Here is a 21,301-nt window from a genome sequence, read left to right as displayed (position 1 = left end):
AAGAGTAGGCCAAATACCCTCAAGAGTGGGGCTCTCTAGAGCCCCCTCTCGTCGTGGCCCTTACGCCAGCAGTGGGCGTTAGCAAGGAATTGCAGGGCTGCACCTTTTACCACGGGACGGGTTCAAATATCGTTCCGAGTCACGAGTTGGCATCACGACAAATGTGACGGGTTTTGGTAATTATGAATGTGTGCGCACTTTGCATAAATGTTTTTGATGACAGAACGAGCCCTGCGTGCACACGGCTCTCGGGACACACATTCACACGACGCACACACACATTCGTGGTTTTTACATTAACGATTTATTGCTGAAATACACACAGCGATGAATTGTAAGGGTTTCAATTACATCTTAACAGCGAGTTGACGATTGCGAATGCGTACACGCTGTGGCCGAGGATGTGTGGACAAGCAGAACACGTGTCATTCCCGTCCCTCGAACGACCCCCAAGCAGGCTCTGCCCAGCACGTTCCTTTTAAACGATTTGTGAATCCCTAGCACAGCCAAATCACAAAGCCCCAGGCCCTGCAGTGACCAGGATTAATCGAGTCAGTTTGTGTGATTAAGTCTTCGTCTCGTCGATAGCACGACGGTGGATTCTGTCACGTCGGTGTGTCATTCTCTTAAGTCTCGTCTACCGCAAGAGTCCACCATGTAGTTCACGATTAGTTACTACATTTTAGAGGTACGTGCCACTACCACCTCCCCCGACAATATCAGGTTAGCCAATCAGTCAACTTTGTTTGTGTGAGAATATAACAATACAACAAATCACGACGTTTCGGGCGCAACACAAGCGTCCATCATCAGGTGGGAAAGCTGATGGACGCTTGTGTTGCGCCCGAAACGTCGTGATTTTATTTTATTTTCTACCTACGTGACTTGACCGAAAGAACCAAACAGTATGGATTCCTGCAGTCACGAAAGCTTCAAATCAAGATAGAAAATAACAAATGACCATGTTTGGTATTTCTCGTTGCCCCGTCTCAAATAACGCTACTAAATGAGTGTCCTCGGCTGCGCCTTCACTCAAGACTCGGCAGTGTTGGTCTCGTCATCGTCACGCCTCGGTCTTTGCTGGTGAGTCTAGAGGGGTGGGGAACGTCCGGCCCACGGGCCGTGTCAGGCCCGCGAAATCATTTGGTGTGGCCCTGCCAAGGCAACCGCAGACGGGACTCGAAATTCAATAAATCTCGGAGCAAACCTGGAAAAGCAGTTGCGAGTAGCAACATCATCAATACCAGCTAACATCACACGCCTCACCAAAGAGAAGCAGTTCCAGCCATCACATTAGGGGTGAGTTAATTAAATGTTTGACCAAATACAACAGGCACATTTTTAAGTTGATGATTTTGTATGGCCCGCGAATGATGTTATAAATATCCAAATGGCCCTTGGCAGAAAACAGGTTCCCCACCCCTGGCCTATAGCCATCGTCACGATTGATAGTTTTTCGTCCACTTAAATCTTCGTTGACTTGAAAGAAATACACATTTTGATTTGAATGTGAATGCCCTCTAGTTTCATGAGCAAACGTTAACACTGCCTAAAGACGGCCCAAAAGAAAGCATGAACTCCCTCGCCTGCCACGCGTTATGAGAACTTCACGTGAATGTGGAGGCCGTGTTTCAATGCGGCATTGTTATTGCTCTGGTTACCGGTTTGTACAGCGAGGTCACGCCAGGAAGTGATATGTATAGTGGGAGGCGTACGGCGAGGTTGCAGCTGGAATTATATCATTAGCTCATGAGCCATTGCTTTCGGCGACGTCGATGACGGGATGCGGACTGGTCTCGAGGTGGGTACACGATGGTGCCCTGCTAATTAACGGGACTCGCGGCGAGATGGACGCAGATGTTTAAGGCTAATTGTGGACAATTAAGACGACAGCAGCAGCTGTGCGTTATAGTTCAGTGTAATGAAGGAGTAATTTAAGTAAATTTGGCCTTTGGCAGTAAATTGTAATTCCATTCGACGTTACCATCTACTGGATGACGGTCATGCTGATGAGGATAACGATGAGGGTTAATCGCGTGGATGCGCTCACGTTTCCAGCCGATACTGCCACCCTCTCCGAGGTGAGTTTGTGCTTTTTTGTAATCGATATTTACAAACTTCCTTCACAAGAGTGCTCTTCCTGACGAACAGCAGGGCAAAGCAACACAGCACCCACGAAGTCTTGCGTAGAACACACACAGGCATCGCTCGCGCACTGTAACTGCGTTTTAATCGCCGTGCAGTCACCTGACAACATTCTTCTGCCCTTGCGTCTAAATCTCGTCGACGGCATCGCTCGGAGTGCACCGGATCTTATCAGATCTCGCAAGCTAAGCAGTGTTGAGCCCGGCCAGTGTTGGATTAGCGACCGCCACGCATTAAATCGCCTGTTTGCATGCCGCTCCAGGACTGTTAGTTGACCGCAGTGCAGCAACATACATCGTTGTACCGTACCTCTATGCTCCAACATCTGTGTTCCGCACCTTCACCAACCCGCACTGACCAACGTGGTAAAGTCGGGGTCAAACAGCTCCCGCGGCGCGCGAGGAAGCCTCCATTCATTCGGCAGTGGTTCGACACAAGAGACGCGCTGTCTACATGGAGCACGTGGGCAGATGCGGAATGTTGGCCGTACAGAATTGAGATCGCCAAGGTCGTCACGTCGCGTGCCACCGAAAAGTGACAACACCTGTCTCAGCCCACCTCGAGCCCAGCAATGAAACACTGCCTGGAAGTAGAGGCCCTTCACCCCCCCCCCAGCAGTGGGCGTCCTGAGCGAGACATTGCAGGGCTTCGCCTTTGTCTACCCCTCGGTTCCACCGTCGCGCGAGCTCGTGGGCACGGCGCACACGCACTGCGTGACTGTCACCTCTCTCTCTCTCCATACGCACCGCTAATTGTAAAGATAACTCATTTTTATTATACAAATAATTAGGGTTTTTTAGGAATTAAAATTGTGCTACTTACACAAGATTGTAAGGGTAAACACCATGAGCTTCATGAATAGTCACACTTTACCAATGAGTACACATCAATCATAATAGACCCAGAGTGAAAGCCTCACCTCACCGTGATGTGTCGAGACCAACACGAAATGAATATACAACGCCACTTTCATTTGACGCAGTTTTGGTCACAATCACTTTAGTTGTTAAAACTATACCTAGCAGGCGACGTTTCGGGCAATGGGTCGTTCACATAACTATTTCTCAAAACACGTCACCTCCAATGTACCGTTTCCTTTTAAGTAAGTGTATAATGACGAATGTCTTGCGGTGTTTTGTTGTTAATTGTGTCCGTGCGAACACGGCTGTCAAACGCACCACCACTACCAAATAATTTGTTCGGTTATCAGGATAACATTTTATCAGCGAGGGAAACTGTAGCGACCTGCAAGTGACGTGGCTGTCCGCACGGCGTGAAATGGCACAATCTGCCGCCCAGAGCCCCCGCACCGAGGAAGATTCTTTAGACTGCGATGTTTAACTTCGTCTAGGTCATATTCTTGGTTCTTTCGGTAAAGTCACGTAGAAGGGAAATAATAAAATAAATATAAAACAATATTATTTTATTATTTCCCTTCTACGTGACTTTACCGAAAGAACCAAAAATATGAATCCCTGCAGTCACGAAAGCTTTAAATCAACATTTCGTCGGGGTCGATGCGGTTACACGCGCGACCTCGCGTGTCGCGGCGGTGCGCCCCAAACTCAAGTCGCAAAGTACATTTCGCACGGCTCCGTGTCACTTCGCGTCCCGTGTATATTTCGTGTTTGTTTTGATTGCACCGCTGTTTGTGTGCGCGCGCTTTGTCGCACTTCCCGCGACTCGAAATCGCCGCCGTGTTGCAAACTGAAACCCGCCCGTGAGCTGAAACGACACTCGACACAAGCCTGCCGGAAGCCTTCCAATCGCCGGCGATTTTACTCCGTAAAACACGCGTCTGTTGGTCACAAAAGAACGATTCCATTCAATATACCGCTACCATAGTTTACCAATGCAAGTAACACAGAAACACAGTTAATGGGTAATGTAGCCTATCATAACTTTTTTTTTTACTATTACCGTTTACATATTGCCAGGAAAGAATAATTTAACAAAAATTAGGAAACATGTTTCTAAATACTAACACGAGTATCGTGGACCTTGTGTCGTACGATTAGGCACGACGCAGCGTCGACACGACGACAGGGCGATTCTACCCAAACGGTGCCAATAAAATGTCCTTGCAGCCCCGCCTGCCGGCCGGCGGGGTGTGCTGCTTCTGTGTCATCTAAAGCGTCACGCGACTTCCACACGTGCACTGCGTGGTGGTGGAGCCCAGAGCTCTGATACATCTCGATATGACGGCGCGGTCGGTGCTGATATGGCGGCACGGGTACACGGGCGCGTTTGTTAGCCATTGCAGCAGGCAAGGATGCCAATTTAAACACGTGGGGCAATGTAGCCACCCTATCGATAGAAACACAACAAGGCCAGAACGCAGAGGTGACACAAACGCATGAGGCCAACGACCCAGCAGTTGGGCCGCATCTCACGATCACCTTAAAGCGAGGGTGGGGACCTTTAACTGAGGGCCGAATATGACTTTTAAAGACCACAGGATTTACCAAACTCCAGTCCTCGCGACCCACCACGTCTACCAATTTACTGCTCCCATTCAAATACAACACGTGCCACGCTGTACGTGCCTGATGATAGTTAAACACGCCCCACGTGACGCGCCAATTAACGCTACGTCTGTCACGTGGCACACGTGCATACACACGCGCAGACATCTCGATCTTCATTTCAATTGGCTCTATTAACGCACGAAGCGTTAATGGATTCAGCTCGTCGCGTGGGACGTTTAACAATCATCGGGCTCGTGACACGAGTTCACTTGTATTTGAATGGGGAGTACGTCGGTAAAGACGTCGCATGGTGAGGTCGCGAGGACTGAAGTTCGGGAAATCCCTGCATTAGCAGACAACAGCACGTGAACACACACACACTTCAGTCACTGCAAGAGGCCCTTAAAAAAACTATTAATGGGTTCCCTAAAATGAAGCGTTGCAAGGTCGAAAATATCCCCCCCCCTCCCCCTGTGGTACTTGATTTTCACCGCCAAGATGCTTGAAGGTGATGTTAAATATCATGTGTGGCCCATTTCCAAGTGGTACGCCTGGTGCACACAGGCCGTGTGAATTGAGGTCGGTGCCATGGGCCCCCCCCACCCATCCCATGACCTAGATACGCTGTACAATGTCACGACAATTGATGGGGGGGGCGTACACGGGCTGTGCTGGACTGCGCCCGTATCGATCACAAAGTGCAATGCTGCCACAAGCAGATGCACATGCATTAACTCACACACGCATTTGCACACACCGATACACGGACACCTCATGTGCACTCTGCGGTCGCGCGTGACCAACCTGCTCACTGGTTGGCTACATTCTATGCGATGGTAGCCGATTGCAAAAAATTCAAATCAAGAACCTGGCCCAATCACGCACCCTTCCCCGGCTAATTGCACACAAATGACACTCGGTGTATCTCGGCCTTCAAACTCACACTCGGGAACTCCTCCACCCAAGCCCAACCTCCACTGTGAGACCAGAACATGCATGCGCACGGCTCTCGTTTAACATACGGTGAAAACACTTTTGCTGTTGACACACCTAGGCAAGTGGAAAGGAGGTAACATTATATTTGATAAGTATCATTTTTGCTTCTTAAAGGTAAGAGGATTTGCATTAAGTAAAGATTAAATTTAACAACATTTTGGAAAGAACATATATCATTTTTTTTACAGAAGTTGTTTACACAACAGCATTTAAACCAAGCAGACAGCCTCAGTCGTTCTACACTCTGCATTAAGACATTGATTTATTAATCTATTAGTAACAATTTTTTTTATGTACTGTAAAACTCAAAAGCCAACTTGATATGTGACAACTCTTCATGTGCTAGGAACGTGGACACTGGGGAGCGAGAGTCGAAGATGTTGGCGCATGAGAGAGAGCCCGGACCCTCCCAGGTCTCCACCTTGCCCCGTGCGAGGCTCTGGAGAGTAGGGAGGGTCCGTGAACTGATAGCGAAGTGGTTTAAAAGTCTCCTGCCTCTCAATTGTCTCCAAACCTGACTCATTCCAAAGGCCCTATGCTGATGCATGGGTTAGCCGTATTAGTTGTCGCCCATCCAAGCCAATTTTTGTTTCCACTTTTAAATAATTTATTTCGAGGGTTATTTCATTCCGCGCATTACACGGCATGAGGCTGCCTTGCCGCAAAAGTCTATAAAACTGTATCCGAGCATTTTCTACGAGGTTTCTGCGATATTTCTGAGGTGAGCACGGATGTCTTGACGCGGAGGTCACAGCGGCGTTGACCATGGGCGACGACAACCTCCTGCTGTTGCACCTCGACGGGCTGAAGCTGTGTGCAAACCTCTCGTCGAAAAACGAGCCAAACGTCACCAAATACGCCACGAATCCCTAACACGAAGACACATTTCCGAACAGGACAAAGCTGGCGCGTCGTGCACTCAGTTGCGAGAGTTGCCAATGATCATCAGGATGTAGAGGAAAATGTTGATGACGTCAGTGTAGAGGTTGAGGGCGGCGAAGATATACTCCTCAGGGCTCAGCGCGTACTTGTGGTTCCCCATCAGCAGCTGCGTATCCACTGCGAGGAACTGTGGAGAGGACAAATCCTGCTTAGCAGCAGCATCGCCTGTAAAGTGTCTATGCAACATTGTTCATGAAAACCTCTTATTACAGGGTTCTTTCAAATGGCAGCCCGTGGGTCAGATGAGACCGACGAAGGCTCTTGAGGCAGGATGCTGGGCCGTGGCCCGCCGAGAGATATCGCTTGCCAAACCACAGAGCTACATTGCGCAATGAAACAGGTGAACAAGGGATCGAGATGACAAGCTGCAGACGTGAGAAGCAGATTTAGTGGTGACAAGCACATATTTTTTGGTGCCACGACGCTGCGCAACGAGCTGGGCGCCGGTGGCTATGCCACACGCCTGTAACCCAGCACTGGTGGTGGATTGCACAGATTCGTTAAATTCCTTCCCTTCCCTTGGGCTGCGAGGCTTTTAGGGTATGGCGGTATGGCAGCATAGCCAAGTTGTTTAAATTCCATCTGTATTCCATCTGTCCGGGGATTGAGGGTTACCCTCTCCGCACGAGTGGGTTTTTTCCTGATACTCGGATTACCTCCCATACGTATAAAGACTAATTCAAGGAGTTAGCCTCAATTCCCAAGATAAGTAAACAGAGCTTCGGAAAATGTTGGTAATGATGGTTCTGGTTGCCTCCCCACTGGTCTTTGGTTTCCCACGCCTCCAATGCGAGAAACAGTACGCGTAACACATTCTGCAGCCGTTTGAATCACGCCATTACATTAAATAAAAATTGCAATTATTATGGTTGTCATAACATGTGTGCACATGAGACTAGGACGTTAAGACATGAATCTGTGGATGCCTATGTGAGTGACATCCTGGAGACTCACCACGGTGAACAGCAGGGCCCCCAACGCCCCGTAGACGATGTTGAGGATATGATTGCGCAAGATGATGCAGAGGATGGAGAAGAACATCAACACGACCAGCATCACCAGCAGCACGCCGTTGCAGGATGTGAAGTCGTACTTCGTCTACGGGAAAGACGGTCACAAAACACAACCGTCGGCTTGACCGTCACGAACACCGTACAACAATCTGCGCACCTTGCGTTAGAGATATCGTTTGGTGTCGCTTGGCCAGTGCATGTCGCTTGATGGTATGATGGCCGGTAGTCCAAAATAACGATGGAGCAGCAGCCAAGGGTAGGCAATGCTCCCAAAGAGGTCAACCGCGGGGATGGAGTGATGAGATCTGCCCATATACGCATGGTCGGTGGCTTCTTACATCACAGGACAGAGACAGCAAAGTTTGGGGAGGCCTTCATCCAGCAGTGGATTTATCATGACTGATGATGATAATGATTTGCACATCACTTATCAATCAGGGGCTAGAGCGTCCACGCTGCCGACGTGAACGAACGTAGACTACGGTGCGTTTGTTTACCTGCATAGAGAACAAGATGACGGCCACGCAGACCGCCACTGTGATGCCCATCGCCATCACAACAGCGTCGGCCTCGTAGAAGGTGGCAATCATCCCCACCATGTAGGACATGCACAGCGTCAGGATGGACTGCACACGCGACACATAACCATTTTCATTCAACAGCATTGCCGACACCACAGGTACACAGTGTTAGGTAAAAATGGTGAGAGGCCACTGGGGATTCGTGAGCTGGGCGACACTGGCCGAGGTTGCTTTTAATGACATTGGCGATGAAACGGCCTTGACCACCCACTCAGCCCAGGAGACGACCGCTCGGGGACAAAGAGGTTCCAGAAAACACAGCTTGGCCAGAAGCTTCACATACGCCACGCTTCCGTGCTGCTGCATTGTGCAGTTTGAAAGTCCTGAATGACCACGCACCAGCGTGATGATGTTCCAGGGATGCTTGCGGCGGAATTCCCCGCAGCAGCTGAGCGCGATGAGACAAGCGAAGAAGACCGCGTAGGAGGCATAGTAGAGGCCGGGAGTATGTTTAACGTATGTCGAGACGGCGGGCGAAAAGCGGAAGGTGCACACGAAGGCGAACGTCACCAGCAGCTGGGCAGTCAGGACCAGGTACACCTGCACGCAAACGCACACGCACAGCACGTCACAATGTGTCGGGGCGGTGACACAGCCCAGCCGCTTTGAGACCGGCGGGCAGCCCTGGCCATGATTGCGCGTGTTTTATCTGTCGGATGCACGACGTCTGCTTCACGGATCCCGGGATGTCGTTCAACATGAGTAGGCCATTGTGTGCCTGTGTCGTGGTCCAAATTTGTCATTGGGAAAAAAAAACTGCAAATTACTCAACGGAGATTATACAGAGCAATCATTGCCCCCCTACTGGCACATTAATACCCACTTGAAGGACAGGTGTTGAGTGACCTTATGCCATACAGGGGCAGCTGCCACTGGGTGTGCCCTTTCAAACCATTAGAGATATGTGATATAAGTTGCCTTCAAGTATAAAGTGCTCTTACATGCTCCAGAGTAAAGGGCCCTGTATCAAACACAAATTCTCATTATTCTGCTCTGTCGGTTTTCGTGGTTATAATGTACGGCCCTCGGGTGTGTTTTCAGTTTGTGATGTCTGTTGCTTGGCACGATGTCCAAAATTGCCACGGAGTTTTCACCGTTGCTTCTCCACTACAGACATGACGACTTACCTTTCTGATGAAAGCTCGCCGCACTGTTTTGTCAGTCCAGTCAGAGATATTGAAGTCTTCATTGTCGTGGTACATTGGCGGATGCTCATCATTAAATGCAGGAGCTGAAGGGCCTGAAACAAATCACACACCCTGTTGAGATTTCACCTCTGATATTATTTAAAAATATATATATATTTGTCTCCCAATTTCAATTGCGCTTACTGGAATCTGTAATTCCAAGCGAGGATGTATTCACGCTCTGAGCCACCTGACTTACTCCAACATCTTAACAGATTTTCAATAATTTGTGTCAACCAGGGAATGGACAACAGCTGAAAATTGAGACCTTCCCCCGATTGTTCAGTTCCTCACAGTCTTATTTTATCCGGGCAATCATTTTCCTACCATTATCTCCATAATAGATAGGTAATATATTATTATTCTTTCTTTATAAGTTCATGTCAAGGATGGTGAGTGAGTCCAATGACGGCTTCGGATGTAACCACATGGTGAATATCTGAAATGCTGCTAATGAATGATCGCAGCCGGCAGTGGCGTTACTACGAGTGCCCATGGTATGAGAATGGTGAAAGCGGTCGCACTATGAGCTATCCTTAATTGATCATCGGTGTCGGAAATGAGATGATTATTGTGGGTGTGCAAGAAGACCTGGAGCTGGGTGGTAGGGTGTATCGCTGTAGCCCGGACCCCCGGATGAAGGGCCGGGGGGCGTCAGGTAGGGGGGCTGCACGTATGGGGGTGCCATGTATCCGGGCTGATCCGGGTTTCCCCATGACTGGCTGTCCTTCGGTGCATTGGGCGGCATCAGGGGAGCTTTCTCGCTGGTCGACATGGTGGCGTTTCTGTGGCAAAACAAATCACAGCACAAACGTCATCATCCAGCCACCTCCATTATACAGGACAACTACCATCATCATCATCCAGCCACCTCCATTATACAGGACACAACTACCATCATCATCCAGCCACCTGCATTGCACAGGACACAGCCACCATCATCCAGCCACCTCCAATACACGCCACTGCATGAACACTGCAGGCTATCGGAATAAAGTGGAGCCATCTGCCATCTCGAACAGAAGTAGCTGCCCAACATGCAATACATGAAAGTTATTGTAATTGGCTTCCCTACTATTTTCCATATGGGCAGTTCCACTATTTCGGATGCGGATCTTAAAGATGTGGGTGTAATCATTCAGGGACATTTTAATTTTGCGTAGTACATCAATCAATTACGACTTTAAAATGTTTAAAATGATTTGTTCACCTTTCTTGGTACAGGAGAAATGCTCACAGAATACCAGTGTTAGATGTGCTTAGATGAAACCACTTTTTCATCCCCACTGGGATGGTGATGGTATATTCAGTGTATTAGCCACATTTTCTAAAAATATAGATAACTTTGAAAATGACAAGCCATGTATTGTATGATTATTTAGATGTTTTGCTCAATCTGTGGAACTGCCCACATACAAGTACTTTTCAAAGTTAACATGACAATGTGACAGGCAATCTTTCCAACATAATTAGGAGTATTCTCAACAGAGCACGGGTTAAGGTGGCGATACAGTCATCCCACTCGGCATGAACAACACATTTCTGCCTCACTGCCAATATGCAGCCTTCCCATTCATTGATGTTCATTGATAATGATTGGCCACAATGGCCCAGGCAACGCAAGCCTTCTGTACAATATCTGCTCCACTCATCACAAGTACCTCCAGTCCTCGTCCCGCATGTGCACACAAAGGTAAAGGTGCAGCCCTGCAATTGTTTGTTCATGTCAATGCCTGCAGAAGGGCCTCCATCAGAGAGAGCTCGAGACAGTCCCAAAAGGGGTATTTCTGGTCTACTCTTCCACAATGTACAGTGTGGGAGTAAACTGCCCTCTACCCCAACACAATTGTCATGCAAATCGATTGTGCTGTGCCCATTTATACTGCTTGGGTGGATTTTAGAAACTTGCTCATTGTTTCAGCGTGCACAAAACAAATACAACGTTCTCTTCGGTTCTTTCGGTAAAGTCACGTAGGTATAAAATAAAATAAATCACGACTTTTAAAACAGTCTGCCTCAGCAGCAGACCACGCTTTCCCACCTGATGATGGACGCTTGTGTTGCACCCGAAACGTCGTGATTTATTTTATTTTATACCTACGTGACTTTACCGAAAGAACCAACGAGTATGGATTCCTGCAGTCACGAAAGCTTCAAATCAAGATTAAATACAACATTCTATTCTGCCAGCAAGAGGGCTGGAGGGGCGGTTCAAGGTTTGGCCTGTTGTGCAATGAAACCGACCACCTGAGTTCGACTCCCAGCCATGGCTAGCATCGGTGGGCAAGTGATACCTTAACCAGTTCTGGACCTCCACAACCTTCACCAACCTGCGCTGCCGACGGGCAAGGTGCAGTATTGTCAAACAACCCACATCCAGCAGCGGCCTGACACGCTGTACATTTTACCGAAACAGGAAGCTTCGCTCGGTCTCAAGCCTCTTTTTCAGGAAGGTTCAGCATGGCCGGAACGACGTGGAGAGGCCTTCATTCAGTAGTGTTGTTTTACAGAAGGTTCAAGATGGAAATGTTCAGTAAAACTAAAAAAACATAACCACAGTGCAATCTTGATAACCTTTGCGATGTAGGAATAGCACAAGGTACCGCGTACATACACAATGGATTGACAAAAATAACTCTACAGTACATTATTTTCATCAACAGCTGTTCAGGCTTTTTGGCAACCACTTTCAGCGAAACTCTCTTTAGTTGGCAACACAGATGTTGTCGACAGGCTAGCGCCGTGCTGATGAGCTGCAAGGCAACTTTAAACGATTACGCGCGTGTACTTACGAGAAGCAAAGCTACGTGGGATGACAGCCAGTCATTGACCCAAGTAAGCCCGAAACTGAGGCTTGTTCCTCTTTCTAAAACCGGAAACTACGAGCTCTGCTAGTTGCAGATGAGACCGTGTCTCCATCGGCACCCTTAGGCAATTAAAGCAGCTAATGTAGTGATATTATAAAAAAATATATAAGAGGACACCACAAACCCAGTGCGGCGAGACCGTGGTCATGACGTAATACATCTGGCTCCTACATTTTACATGTAGGCTTTCGCGACCAATATGATTAATAATACAATGTGTCATGAAACCTCCTCCACCCCGACACAGCCAAATGATAAAGTTGTTGTCACATGAACAAACGTGCCAATGTATCACTGCTTCAGTAGTACACCGGTGTGTTGGGAGAGAAATCTCACAACGTTCAATTCTGGGATCTGCCTAATGATGCTGGTTGTAACTTTCAGCGAAACGTCGTACCCATTCAAATGCTGCGAGATTTCTCTTCAACACACACGTGTGCTGCAGCAGTAATTAACATTGGCATGTGTATTCACGTGACTTTACTAATTGGCTGTGTCTGGCGGAGGAGGGTTGACGATACGCATCGTATTTACAAATCTGCTGCTACTGCTATCATCAACACACATCACTTGCTGCTGCTGCTGCTGTATTAAACAGACTGCAACGAGATTGGGGGGAGAGGGCAAGACGGCGTCTCTTGTTGTTATCATTGTCATTGTGATGTAGCGATGCACAACCTAGAAACCTGCACATCGGCTGATTTAATCGCTCCATCTCCAACGGCGCACGTGCCCTATCTAGGACACGATCCATCCTTTGGCTGCCACTGTTATTGATCCTTGACGAAAGGCCATCATCCCTTAGAGCGACGTGTCCCTTGCCCAAGCGGTTTGGAATTCTGTGTTCATTATCCCCTCCTACCCCTTTCACGCACTTCTCCACTTTCGTTTCCTCGTGTCTCTTGACCAGGTTGCCAGTAAAACCACGCAACCATTAACTAGCAAGGGCATTTGAAAGTGCTACTATGGCAGGCGGACAGACACACACACACGACCCCGGCGTCCCATCACAACCACGTTAATGATTAAAGAGGCAGTGGTAGCAGCACGCTGGGCTGGCTGATGGCAGGCAGCACGCATCCTCGGGAAAGAAAAACATCGTGGCGTGAGATGTTGTACATCACGCACAACGACGTTAAAACACCCGATGTGTGTCTGTTGACAGGATGAGGGCTGATCTGGTAATATTATTCCTGTGTGAGGGTTAGGAGGCGTCCTCTGAAGGTCACGAAGCCCCTGGCTGGGCCTTACCGCCTCTTCCTGCACTAGCCAGCTCACCTGCACCACCACCACCACCACGGGGCCCTACTGATTAAACCAAACATTTGGCACCGATCCTCGCCGGATCGAACAACCCGTGACTTGCTACACAAGCTCACGGTCTCAAGCCAAGAATCCCCACTCAAAATCGGACCGCCAACAACAACAATAGCACAAGGCTGGACCCTGACCCAACACAGTCCCCGACAGACATATCCCCAAAGTCTGCGCCTCGGTTGCATGCCACGTAGTTGTTGTAATTGGTGTCCGAACATCAGGATCGGTATTGATCGTGGAGAAACCTGATGAGCTGTGAAGCTCTAAACCATGCAGCTGACCCAAAGTCCCAACTAAAAGCCACCATACCCCCCCCAGCCCTAACAAACAACATTGCGTGGCCACCGAACACATCACTCACGTTGAGCGATGCCGATTATGATGATCACACCATACACGGTGGTAGTATCTACAGTATGCTGCACTTCTTTCGCGCCGTACGTTGAAGGAGAAGGAGTCCGTGATTAATTGTTTGATGATGGTGGTGACGTGTTTATTGATGATGATGATGATGATGGCGAGTGTAAGTGTTTACAATGACGATCGTGTTGATGATGGTGAGATTGTAATTTCAGTGCTCGCTTCTGCCGTGATGATATCGCTTAAGTTCGACTAAAATCCCGCTATGTTTAGAGTGGTTAAGTAACCTGTGCCGTCCATAGCTTAATAACAACAGTCATAATGAAAACGTCTGATATAATCGCCGTTATATGGCAACAAGCCATTGGTGATACCGATTGTTTAAACGGTTGGTGATGACGGTGGTGGTGGTGATGGTGGTGGTGGTGATGATGATGATGGTGAAGATGATGATGATGGTGGTGGTGATGATGATGATGGTGGTGGTGTGGATGATGGTGATGATGATGGTGGTGGTGTGGATGATGGTGGTGGTGATGGTGGTGTGGATGATGGTGGTGGTGATGGTGGTGGTGATGATGATGATGGTGGTGATGATGATGATGGTGGTGGTGATGATGATGATGGTGGTGGTGATGATGATGGTGATGATGATGGTGGTGGTGTGGATGATGATGATGGTGGTGATGATGATGATGATGGTGGTGATGATGATGGTGATGATGATGATGGTGGTGGTGATGATGATGATGGTGGTGATGATGATGATGATGGTGGTGGTGATGATGATGGTGATGATGATGGTGGTGGTGTGGATGATGGTGGTGATTGTTGTGGTGGTGGTGGTGTTGATTGTAATGATGGTGGTGTTGATTGTAATGATGGTGGTGGTGATGATGATGATGATGATGGTGGTGATGATGATGGTGGTGGTGGTGATGGTTGTGGTGGTGGTGATGATGGTGGTGATGGTGGTGATGATGATGGTGGGGATGATGATGGTGGTGGTGATGGTGGTGGTGATGATGGTGGTGATGATGGTGGTGATGATGGTGGTGATGATGGTGGTGATGATGGTGGTGATGATGATGGTGGTGATGATAGTGATGATGGTGGTGATGATGGTGATGGTGGCCGCGCCATCACGAAGCGACTCCGTGTCGCAGTCGACCCCGGGCGACTTCAAAATCTCGCTGCGTCACGGCGGCGCGACATCGCGGGGGGGCCCGGGGGGGCCCAGGAGGACCCCTGTAGGGGGCCCAGTCTCACCGGGATCTCGGGGGGTCCGCGGCTGCGTCCCGGGGCGAGGAGTCGGGGTCCCTGCGGGTCTCTGCGGGGCGACGAGTCGGGGTCGTGTGCGCCGCGGTGCTCGGGGGATGCTTCCGGAAGTGGAGTGAGAGGTCCGTGACGCGCGCGTGACGCTACCAACACTCACCTCACCAGACTCCTCCCACTCCTGCTCACCATCACACTCACCTCACCCTCCTCACCACCACACTCACCACACTCCTCACCATCACACTCACCTCACCCTCCTCACCACCACACTCACCACACTCCTCACCATCACACTCACCTCACCCTCCTCACCACCACACTCACCACACTCCTCACCATCACACTCACCTCACCCTCCTCACCACCACACTCACCACACTCCTCACCACCACACTCACCTCACCAGACTCCTCCCACTCCTCACCACCACACTCCTCACCACACTCCTCCCACTCCTCACCACCACACTCCTCACCACCACACTCCTCACCACCACACTCCTCCCACTCCTCACCACACTCCTCACCACCACACTCCTCCCACTCCTCACCACCACATTCACCACACTCCTCACCACCACACTCCTCCCACTCCTCACCACACACTCCTCACCACTCTCCTCCCCCTCCTCACCACCACTCACCACCACACCCCTCACCACCACACTCCTCACCACACTCCTCACCACACTCCTCCTTACTAATTGGTGGTGGCGGGTTTTTCGACACATTTATATTAATGTTATCTAATGGGCCGTCCATAAATGACGTCACGCGATTTTTGACGATTTTTGACCCCCCCCCCCCCTTCGTCACACGGCGTCACAAAAAGTCAGACCCCCCCGTCAAATATGACGTCACAAAGCTCTGCCCCCTCCCCCCAAAAAACATGCTTCAAATCGCTTTAAACTATCGTCACTGTAGTGCGTATTTAATGTGGCGCTGCACTCTGATGTTGTAGGAGAAAACATTTATTAAAAAGTCTAATTAAGTAGAACGTGTTGTCTATATTTATTTAAAGTTGCACATTTTGATGTGACGTCGTTTCTCAACCCCCCCCCCCCATCGTCACAAATGTCTGTGCGTGACGTCATTTATGGGCGCCCCCTAACCCAAAAACCTCTTATGGATCCATATAACCTCACCTTTACCAATAAACACAGCATCAATAATAATAAAAATAGCACTCATACTCAACCTCGCACAACACATGCTTTATATTCTTGGTTCTTTCGGTAAAGTCACGTAGAAGGAAAATATTACATTAATACAAAATAAAACAAATTTCTCACGACGTTTCGACCACAACGCAAGCAGCTGTCCTCAACATAATTTTTTATTGTTTAATTTTGATTATTTTATTATTTCCCTTCTACGTGACTTTACCGAAAGAACCAAGAAAATGAATCCCTGCAGTCACGAAAGCATTACATTGAAATTGAGCACATGCTTTATTTGGCACTCTTCACTACAGGTTAAATCGAGGCACCTACAGGCCACATTGCAACAAGAAGGTGACGTCAGGCTATTTGAATAGTGGAGTGTGAGTGTTCTTCCCTCAACCATACGTGTTCTCCACGTCCTCCTGTTTCTTTTACCTAAACGCAAAGGTCCCAAACATGATTCTCTTGAAACAGTATTGAGGATCACTGCAGCTTTCTTGTGTAAATAAGAAATAATTTCGTGTCAGTGGACATCACCGGCCACAGTTGATCAGCAATGATTGTTAAATGTTGGTCCCAGCACAGAGGCAAGGCTTGTAGTGGCATGGTTATTACACACCTGATGCTAAATCCCATCAACACGTTTGTGGAAATGTCATCAACGTCCTCACTCGTTGAGTGACTACTCATGCCACCCTTTTTGACAAGTTATAAATGTGTTTAAAACAGCCCAGTGACCTGCTGGGAAACCTGTGTAAATTCAGAGCTTTACATTGCAGAGCGTGATCGATGTGCAGCCTAATGCAGATATGAAAAAGCAATAATACAACTGAATAGATCAAATGTCTCAAAATAACACAGCAAGACACTGTAGAACACTATTCATTACAACGTGGATCTATATAGAAGCGTCTAAACGCAATCGCATCTCTAGACACTGGATAGAAACAGTGGACACTATTTCATTTATCGAGGCCGTCAGTCATAGGCAGAAGAAGAAAGGTCTTGAATTTGACACGCAGGGATTCAACAGCACGGACGGCTTGGGGAAGGAACTCCCTGGTTGTGTTGTCAGGCTATGTTGCGTGTTGTTCACGATTATGTCAAACGTAATTAACATCATTCCTTGCTCCACGTGCTTGGAGCTTCTTCATGCCCTGATCATTGTAACTGAATTGTTCAGTTCCAGCATGTGAAGCAAAACATTGGACATGATGTTGAAAACACATCAAAGAGCTCAGCAAGACAATCGTGCTTATGAGATTTTGTGGAGGGCGAGCGTTTTGATTTTGTTTTACAATGAGACCAAACACATGAGCGCTTCTGATATCACCATGATCATCAATCTCCCCGCGCCCTCGCATCCCTGCCTGCCGGCCCCAACACCGCCTGGTGCCCTTGCTCCCCCTGCCGCTGCTGCCCCCACAGCACCCCACGTGCCCGTGCGCGTCTCGACAGGAAGCCGCACACGCAGCCAAGTGCCGTGAGCAGCAGCAGCGTGCCCAGCACGGCACCCGGCGACGTTGGCGGCAGGCGGGACGACGCCGGCTGCTTTCCTTCGAGCAGAGACCCGTCAGGACCCGGCAGCCACACGCCATGGGGCAGAAGGTCCGAGGCGAAGGGCGTGGGGCCCCCTGACCCCCCAGACTGGCCAGAGAGATCTGCAGGCCCCCCGGCCACCGGCTAACAGGCAGACGCGACGGGGGAAACCAGACCATGCGTGCGTGCGTGTAAGCGGCGGCGTAAGATCCTGCACATAAACTGGCTAATGTAAATGGGCAACGGAGAGGTCAGAAAGAGGATGGCAAATGAGGCAGTCAAGCACGGTTGGCTACGTACGATGCGAAATAATTCCAACGTACATACATGTATGTATACATGTATGTATACATGTATGCATACATGTATGTATACATGTATGCATACATGTATGTATACATGTATGTATACATACATGTATACATGTATGTATACATGTATGTATACATGTATGTATACATGTATGTATACATACATGTATACATGTATGTATACATGTATGTATACATGTATGTATACATGTATGTATACATACATGTATACATGTATGTATACATACATGTATACATACATGTATACATACATGTATGTATACATGTATGTATACATGTATGTATACATGTATGTATACATGTATGTATACATGTATGTATACATGTATGTATACATACATGTATACATACATGTATACATGTATGTATACATGTATGTATACATGTATGTATACATGAGATAACAGTGGCACGGATATCCACTCATGATGCGTACTGAATATCAGTTCCGAGGAAAAACTCATTCAATGGAAACCAACGCAAAAATCATCTCGAGACTCAGTGGGGGTCTCAATGTACAGCCTCTTGTCAGTCCACTGTTTGAAGAATGCCGCCACACACTGTTGGTCCTGGAGATTGTTTGACCCTCCCTCATTCAAGTGATACAGCGTCAGTTGTTGAAGAGGTAGCCTTGGCTGGGAATCAGCCATGGTCATAGCACAAAGCGTTTGCCCCTGCAACATTGTTTCACGTGGCAAACATACCTTTGTTTATTACACAAACTTGCAAGCAAAATGTATGTAATTATCGCATCTCCATCTGGCTGTCTTAGAGGAGGTACACCAAGGAGATGGAGCGATTAAGGATTTTCCAAAGGGATAAATGTGGAACGGCGTGAAATATGTAGAGGGGCCTGAAGCAATTGACGTGGAGTTTGATCGAGCAGGTGACCTGAACTCAGATGCATCTCACCTTCTGGGGTTTCGTTCCACGAAGCTTGGTTCTCGCAGGATTTGTAGTTTGTGTGGTTCTTCAGCAGAAAAAAAAAACACAAGCCGGGATTGGCACAGATGTTCATTTAAAGCAGTGGTGGTGAATCTACTGCCCATGGGCCCATAATGGCGCACTACTTCGTTTCACACAGACAACGACCACATGAGGCCTGTCGCTTCAAAACGGCCTGAAAGCAATCCGTATTAATTACTGCAGCATCTTAGCTGCACTAATCCGGTACTAGGAGGGGGAGTATTTTTAACCTGGCAAAAACACTGCTTCTAATTTTAGTGTCGCCCTCAAGTTTACCATGGCAAGGGCCTGTTTTTAATCGGTCGTTATTGTTGCGTTATTTTTGCATAACGCTGATGTGTGTATTGATGCGAGGTTGCCCACTAAATATATGTGAAAGCCATATTTGTTGCTCAGGAAGGAAGAGGTGATCGAAAAACAATCATTTATCTTGCAGACAGTGCCGGATTAAGCTAGTGCGAGCCTGTAGCATATGTTATAAAGGGGCCCTAAAAAAACCACTCAAATATTAAAACACATAATGTTTAACTTGCATAGTAAAGTAATTTTGTCATTGCTATATAGCCAGATAATAAGACAAATCGCTAACCTTAAACACCCAGTCGTTCATAAAAGTTGAAGGCAGTATATTACTATAGTAATCAAGCAAGTGCAGAATCATTGAACCGGAATTGCTAGCTTGAAAGAATTTAGCGTGGGGCCCTTAAAAGTGCGAGGCCCGTAGCATATGTAGCTACTTTTGCTACTAGGATAATCTGGCACTGCTTGTAGATACACATCTAGGTCGCGTGTCCTGGGCTGTCTCGCACGAGTTTAAAAGTATGATGAAAAAGACTGCAAAGTTATGGTTAAGACGTGCCATTCTACTAATATGGCATGCTCGTGAGGTCACGACAACGCCTGCTTGCACAACTGCATCAGACTGGTTCTGCCAGCATCGCCCGGTTGCTGCTTTGTGAAAGAGAAACACTAAACGTGGATATGTACAAAAAACCTTACAATATTGCTTCTCAAATACTCCTTACCTGGGCATGTATATACTCCTAATGAAAATCCATAGGTCTGTAGCTCATCACAGCAGGACTCAAGCCGTTATCCCCGTGTACCATTTGAGGTGCTTACAGACATTTGATAATCGTGACTTTAAAGCTGCGATTTTGTTTACAATCTGTTTACAAAAAGCTATTCATTGTTTGGGTTGAGTCATAAAGGCATTATTAAAAATGTCCTCTGACCTTTGCATAGCGTCGCCCGGCATTCCTGGCCGGCCCGTCCTCGTGGTGGTGGTGGTCCTCCTGGTGGTCGTGGTTCTGGTGGTCGTGGTGGTGGTGGTCAGATCGTGGGGACATCGCGACGTGAGGACGTTACGCCCGGCCACCCAGGACGGGGATGCACAGGTGAGGCCGTAGTACACCTGCCAGGAACCGCAACAGCACCGATTACTCGCCCGAGTAATTGGTGGCATTACGACACTCAAGAGTACATTGTAACGTGAAAATAGATGAATACAGAGAACATATGCAAATTGTAGACGTCATACTGACTGTTACGGAAAGTAAGTAGGCTTGGCTAGGAATCATCGCCAGGAGAGATAACGGCTGGAGGTCGAGACTAACGGTGGAGTGGCAGCTAAAGGGAGGAGCTATATGGAACGTTGCTTCAACAGAAAGTGAGAGATGACTTGGGGAGGCCTTCATCCAGCCGTGGATAGATCATTGCTTGAGTATGATTAAACACGGCAAGAAATAACGTAAAATAAATGTCATTTCCATTTAATTTGGTCTCAATAAAACATGATACGGGCCAAAATGTTCGCCGTGTCCTCAACGCATTGTGACTTTTAACGCTGACGTCTGCTGATGTCAACACTGAACACCAATTCTGCTGCTACCCAATCGCCATTTGTAAGCATCAAAGAATTGTGTTTTCCGACAACAAAGAACGCAACCGGAGAATAAATACCAAAACTTTAAAAACAAATAACAAGAACATTGCACCTGCAAGTCTGACTTAACTTTGCAATTATGACAGTCATTATTGTGCAATTATTATCTGGCCAAGGTGTCTTCTCAGTGGTAGAGCGAGCGGCTCGCCATCGGAACGTTGCGAGTTCCATTCCTGGTGAGGGGCTTGACTCAGCCCATTGCC

General features: G+C 48.0%; 1 protein-coding gene across 1 annotated transcript; it reads right to left on the bottom strand.

Annotated features, from left to right (window-relative positions):
* Nucleotides 1–3,562: 3,562 nt before the first annotated feature.
* LOC144946622 (protein lifeguard 1-like) lies at nt 3,563–15,285 on the bottom strand. Its single transcript, XM_078875632.1, has 7 exons — nt 15,146–15,285; nt 9,924–10,117; nt 9,273–9,385; nt 8,485–8,685; nt 8,062–8,190; nt 7,506–7,649; nt 3,563–6,678 (listed from the first exon to the last, which is right to left on the bottom strand). The coding sequence occupies exons 2-7, from the start codon at nt 10,105–10,107 to the stop codon at nt 6,529–6,531; spliced, it is 921 nt and encodes a 306-aa protein (XP_078731758.1). The 5' UTR covers nt 10,108–10,117; nt 15,146–15,285; the 3' UTR covers nt 3,563–6,528.
* Between the last annotated feature and the right edge of the window lie 6,016 nt (nt 15,286–21,301).

The sequence above is a fragment of the Lampetra fluviatilis genome, chromosome 42, assembly GCF_964198595.1.
Source record: "Lampetra fluviatilis chromosome 42, kcLamFluv1.1, whole genome shotgun sequence".
Taxonomy (NCBI): domain Eukaryota; kingdom Metazoa; phylum Chordata; class Hyperoartia; order Petromyzontiformes; family Petromyzontidae; genus Lampetra; species Lampetra fluviatilis.
This window is presented reverse-complemented; position numbering and strand designations above follow the sequence as displayed.